Genomic DNA, 5,762 nt, shown 5'->3' on the forward strand with positions numbered 1-5,762 from the left:
CCAATTTGTTTGTGAAGCTAAAGATGTGCTTGGCGAAGTAAAATGTGTAAACATTGCTCCTTTTTGAGCTGGTGTAGTATTAGTTGCGCTTAGTGGAATCAATTCTCTTGATCTCTCTCGTTCACGTCACAAACGTTATCCCAATTGATATGCAAAGCTTGCCTTTTCATTTCTTTCACATTCTCGCCCGTGCATGTTGAGCCAACACAACTTTTGATATAACATTATTGTTTTGTGCCTAAAACATGAAGATTAATTTCATAAGATGCCTAAAATATGAATATTATCATCTATTGATTTATACTTTTCTCTTCCTTTTTTATTTCTATTAATTTACTTTATCTTAATTCCCTTTCTTTATGATATTTTGTAAAAAAATTGAAAACATTTTATTTTGTATCCCTCCCCCCTTGTTCCTTTTTTGTTCTCTTCCTTTTTTTCTTCTCTTGTAGATGTTCATGCCAATAGCAAAAAGCCAAAAAAGAACAATAATAATTTAAAACACATAATGTTTTTGTGGAAATGCTATTTTAGCATGCTTAAAAAAAAATATTTCACAAATTTACATGAAACTGCTTACTTTAAAAACAGTATATGGCATGCACAAGTAGTATGTCAATTTTAAATTAAAAAAAAAAAAAAAACATGATAGAGGTTCATGGTCCAAAATAAATATTTCAAAAAAAGAACTTAAGATGAAAATGTTGAAGAGCCATACTACTGAACATGCATTCACTACAAGAAAACCTGGCTAATAACACGGAGGTTTTTGCGACGGGGTGATTACCGTCGCAAAAAACCCTTTTTTGCGACGGGAAATAGTTACCGTCTCCAAAAAAAGAAGCATTAACGACTGCCGTCGCCAAAAGACGACTTTGCGACGGCGTGTATCTACCGTCGAGAAACATGGCCTTTTGCGACGGGTCGTATTCCGTCGCTAAAGATTGTAAAAAGAAATTTGCAGAAATATTGGCGACGCACGGTATACCGTCGCAAAAAACGTATTATTAGCGACAGTTAAATGTTACTGTCGCAAATGGTGGACCATCTGCGACGGCAGAAGCCCATCGCAAAAAAACTCTAGTAAAACAACGTCGTTTCATTTATTAATTACGCTCATTTGCGATGGTTAAAATATACCGTCGCAAATAAATAAAATTTGTTATCCCGCTATTCTATCCCATTTCGCGGTCAAATTCCTAAATTCCTCATATCTCCAAAATCCCTAAAATCGAATTCCCTCAAACCGAAACTTGGTTCCTAAAATCATTCCGCCTCAATCATTCCTAAATTGCTCAAACTAAAATCCCTAAAATCTCCAAAATCATTCAAAATCAAAAATCTCAAATTTGTTCCATCTCCTGTGACCGACGACGGTGAACGACGGCCTTCGCCGGAGTGACGAGCAGTAGCGACGGTGACCGACTGTGAGCGACTGTATTTTGTTAAAGGTCAGTGCATTCCTTGTTTTTGAGGCTGATCATGAGGCCATTTTTGAGGCTGTTCCTTCTCTCATAAAGCTTGAATCCTTGTTTTTTTTTACCTGTGCTTTTGATTGGTGGGATGTAGGATTTGGAGGGCGGCGGATCTGCGGCGGAGGACGGTGGTTTGAAGGCTTGCTTGGCGGTTTCCGACGATCCGGTGAGCATTTGGAATAATAGAAGTGGAGAACACAGGTATAACTCAGTGATCTGAAGAGGTAATATTGGACCCACTTTTGACCAGCTTCACTTCCATTGTGGTCATTTGGGTGCCATATAAATTTGAAAAACTTCTCATATTTATAATGGAGTTATAGTTAGAACTCAGAAGCACCTTTCAGTAGAGGTTTGCTTCTCCTTTTATTCTTTCCAGCAATTTGAGCAGGTCTGGGATTAGAAGTAATCAATCCCTTACCCAATTTCAGAGAAGCAGGTGGAGGGACACCCGTGGAGTTGATAGTGCATATGTAAAGCCGTAAATAGGAGCATCATTCCATGGAACTATGATTGGGCCAATCTCTGGAAATTAGGCCTGCAGCCAGAGATGGAGTGGCCAAAAGGGCCCATCGGTGTTCAAGAATTTTCGGCTCAGAAACTCCGCTAGAACCCTATAAAGATGGGACAAAACCAGAGGAGATAAGGCAAGTTTTCTACCAGCAGCCAGGGCTATGGCCAGCTCAGTATAATCCTTAGTGATTTTATGAGAAGCATTGCAGAAAAGGAACTTATTCAACCACATAACTAGGAACCTGACATGTTCATCTTCAGTCACACCATTTGGGTCAATGCTGAGGTCTATGAACTTGTCATAAGTAGTCATTGTCTTAGAATAACTGATAGAGCACGGGGATTTGGCAGTGGAAAAAACAGCACAAACCTCTTCTCCATGTAGACGAAGGCTTGTTAGCGCAGCTATGTCCAAGATGGTGGGACTCATCATCCCGCAGTTAAGATGAAATGAGTTGGTGGGAACCCACCAGAAAAAGAGAGCAGCAAAGAATAGGTGTTTATCTATTTGAATTCTAATTTTGCTTAGCATGATAGCGTCATATATGCCTATCTCTTTCCATAAGTCTCCTTTTGCATCGGTCACCCTATCAACCCAATTTGTCCAGTTCTCATTAGGGATTGGCCATTTTTCAACAGGGTTCGAGAGATGCCACTTGGACCAGTCTAGAGGAAAATCAGAGAAATTTATCGCCCATGCCAGGATAGTAATTTTGAAGATGTATTGTCTATTCATGCATGAAAGCTAGACCTAGGGCATATCTATGGCTCTCTTCATTATCAGAAAGCGAAATGAGTGTTTCCAACAAGATTTTATTATGCTTCTTCTGAATGACACTCTTCATTTCTTCACCACCATAGGAGTCAGGATCTTCCAAAACTTGCTTTCCCTTGGCCATGATCTCAATATATAGACAAAGAGAACAGCAAAATATGAAGATGGAGTTCTCCTAGATGAAAGACTAGGTCGAAGCTTGGATTTGATTAAAATGAGAGGTAGGAACGTTTCGGAAAGTGAAATTGCAACTATTCACTTCTATTATAAGACAAATGAGTTTCTCTCTATTTCTTCCCATTTCACCCCATTTCTCACCCCTTTCCAGAATAAGTGATATGCACTAAGAGAAATGCTTTTCTTTTTCTTTTTCTTTTTCTTTTTCTTTTTCTTTTCTTCCCAAATCACTCAATCCAAAATGAGCTGTAGATGCAATTCATATTATTATGTTGCTGCTGTTTGAGTTATCATACTTGCATTATAACAGTTTTGTGCTTTAATGGAGTTGTCATTCAAATTGTCTAATTTTAGCATCATTATTTTTAGTGTCAAATTAGTATAAATTTTGACATTTCTATAAACAGTTAAATGTATTTTATAAAAATTGAAGAGGGGTTACAAATATGAGGTGATGGTTGTGCTGGAAAAATGATATAAATAGTGGAGCAAAATTATCAATTATTAACATTTTTGTACTGTATTGGCAAATGGTCCTCATAACCTGGCAAGGAGGTTCAACGGGTATATAATGAATGGGTTTCGGTATCGAGTAAAGGCCATGGATGACCGTTGAGCCACACAAAATTGTGGTGTAGCTTTGAAGGCAGATACTATAAGTTATGCTAGTCGGAAAAACAAGAATCCTCGTGTGGGGTCTGTGTACTATTATGGACAATTGATAGATATTGTTGAGATTCGATATTCCAATGAGAAGAAGCATGTGTTGTTTAAGTGTAATTGGATTGACAACATTCACGGGAAGATACAAGATGTCTTCAATTTTACGTTAGTTAACTTCAATCATTTGTTGTATCGAGATGATAGAATTGCTAATGAACCTTTCATCTTGGCATCCCAAGCAGAGCAAGTTTGGTATGTTGCAGACCCGTTACAACCAGACTAGCAAGTGGCGATGAAGATGTCTCAAAGAGGTTTATTTGATATGAGTTCGACTGATCCACAAATTGAGCCATACATGAGCCAACAGTTGGAAGAAAATATAATGATTCGTGATGAAGAAGTTGGTTGGGTGAGGGAAGCCGCAGAAGGGGAAACAGTTGATGTTCAAATAGGTTGATATTTAATCAACATCAATAATTCACTTAAGGCCAAGGTTGTAGTTAATCATCAGTTTCTTAATTTACTTTGTCTTTGTAATTGTATTAGTTCAATTAATGTCATATTATAGTTGATGACAAACCATTATCTATGTTTCTAATTAATGTTATATTGCTTGCAGATTATTATGGGAAGGAAGAGGAAACCTGATCATCCCCGGCGCATGATGTCCGACGTGGTACGCAAGAGGACATCAGCGGCACCACCATCAGAGGAGACATCACATCGACCACCATCAGAAGGGCCATTAGTGCCACCATTAGAGGAGGCATCACAGCGAGCACCATTAGTGCCACCGCATCGACCACCATTAGTGGCACCACAGCAGCTATCATCTACTCAGCCACCATGCCTACCATTGCTGCGTCCACCATCAGTGGCACTACCATTAGAGGAGGCATCACAGCGAGCACCATCAGAGGGGCCATTAGTGCCACCGTATCGACCCCCATCAGTGGCACCACACCAGCTATCAGCTACTCAGCCTTTAGGCCTACCATCAGTGCGTCCACCATCAGTGGCACCGCAGCAGCTATCATCCCGACTAGAGTCATCGGCTTATGAGCCATCCGCAGGTATATAAATTTGCTTTGATTTGTATGAAAATTATTTAAATATATATTTATTTGTTCTCATTACATATAACTTGTTTATTTTCATTGTATTTTTCAGATCCTTCGACTTCTTCACAGCCTCACTCAGGTATAAGAAATTGATTTGTATTGACATTATTTAAATTTGCATTTGTTTATTATGATTGCATATTGTTTATTCTTATTGTATCTCACAGGTCATGTCAATTCTTCATCAACCTCGAGTAGGCATGGTAGAGGATGTGCCAAGGGCATTAAGGAGTGGGGTACCGGTACCAAATTGGACATACAATTTGATGAAAATTACTGTCCAATAGGGGATAACGTGTCTAAGTTAACTACTCAACTTGGCATTATTGTGCGAAATGGTAACATTGTTCCTCTTACTTTTCTTGACTGGAACACTGTGCTTGATGATATTCTTGATGCTATCTGGAAGGATATGAAGGTAAAAGTATATTTTTCTCCAAAAATTTAAATTCCAAAATTGTGTTATTATTATTTAAACCTTGAAATTGTGTTTTATAAGACAATTTGAATATATGTCCAGAGGAGTACAAGCCAATCTGCATGAAAAACTGTAACAACATATGGAAGGATCACAAGAATAAGATTAAGTGTAAGTATTTCAAGCCTAGAAGTGAAGATCCTAATCTGAAGGATGATGTTCCTTTGCACATTGTGCCAAGCCAGTGGGAAGAACTTGTGGAGTATTGGCGTACTTCCGATGCTGAGGTATACAAATAAGTTATATGTATGATATGTAAACATACAAATCATATTTATATACTTACATTTGTTGAACCTATTATAGAAAATTGCAACTAGGAACGCTAAAAATCGGCGAGCTCACGGCATAGCTCATACCACAGGGCATACTACTTTTGCTCAGATACGGCATGAGGTTTATATTTTACTGTTTTATTTTTGTATATAAATAAACATTGTATATTTACAAATTATTTGGATTCTAATTTTCATATTTCTAAAAAAATGTAGATGACCAATAAGGGGGAGTCTACTGATAAGATGAATGTTTGGCTTATGACACATAGAGCAGATGACCCA

General features: G+C 38.0%; 1 protein-coding gene across 1 annotated transcript; it reads right to left on the reverse strand.

Annotated features, from left to right (window-relative positions):
* Window positions 1-2,007: 2,007 nt before the first annotated feature.
* LOC145822252 (uncharacterized) lies at window positions 2,008-2,887 on the reverse strand. The gene is made up of 2 exons (XM_082918871.1): window positions 2,740-2,887; window positions 2,008-2,654 (listed from the first exon to the last, which is right to left on the reverse strand). The coding sequence occupies exons 1-2, from the start codon at window positions 2,885-2,887 to the stop codon at window positions 2,008-2,010; spliced, it is 795 nt and encodes a 264-aa protein (XP_082774997.1).
* Window positions 2,888-5,762: the final 2,875 nt, after the last annotated feature.

Source organism: Camellia sinensis, chromosome 3, assembly GCF_055761805.1.
Source record: "Camellia sinensis isolate YWXY chromosome 3, ASM5576180v1, whole genome shotgun sequence".
Lineage (NCBI taxonomy): Eukaryota > Viridiplantae > Streptophyta > Magnoliopsida > Ericales > Theaceae > Camellia > Camellia sinensis.

Bases quoted from the DNA above. Each gene is read 5' to 3' on its own strand.
- LOC145822252 (XM_082918871.1), bottom strand. From the start codon at position 2,887: ATGGCCAAGGGAAAGCAAGTTTTGGAAGATCCTGACTCCTATGGTGGT. The intron at 2,655-2,739 runs GTCTAGCTTTCA...ATTTTCCTCTAG, and splicing joins GAGCCATAGATATGCCCTAG to ACTGGTCCAAGTGGCATCTC.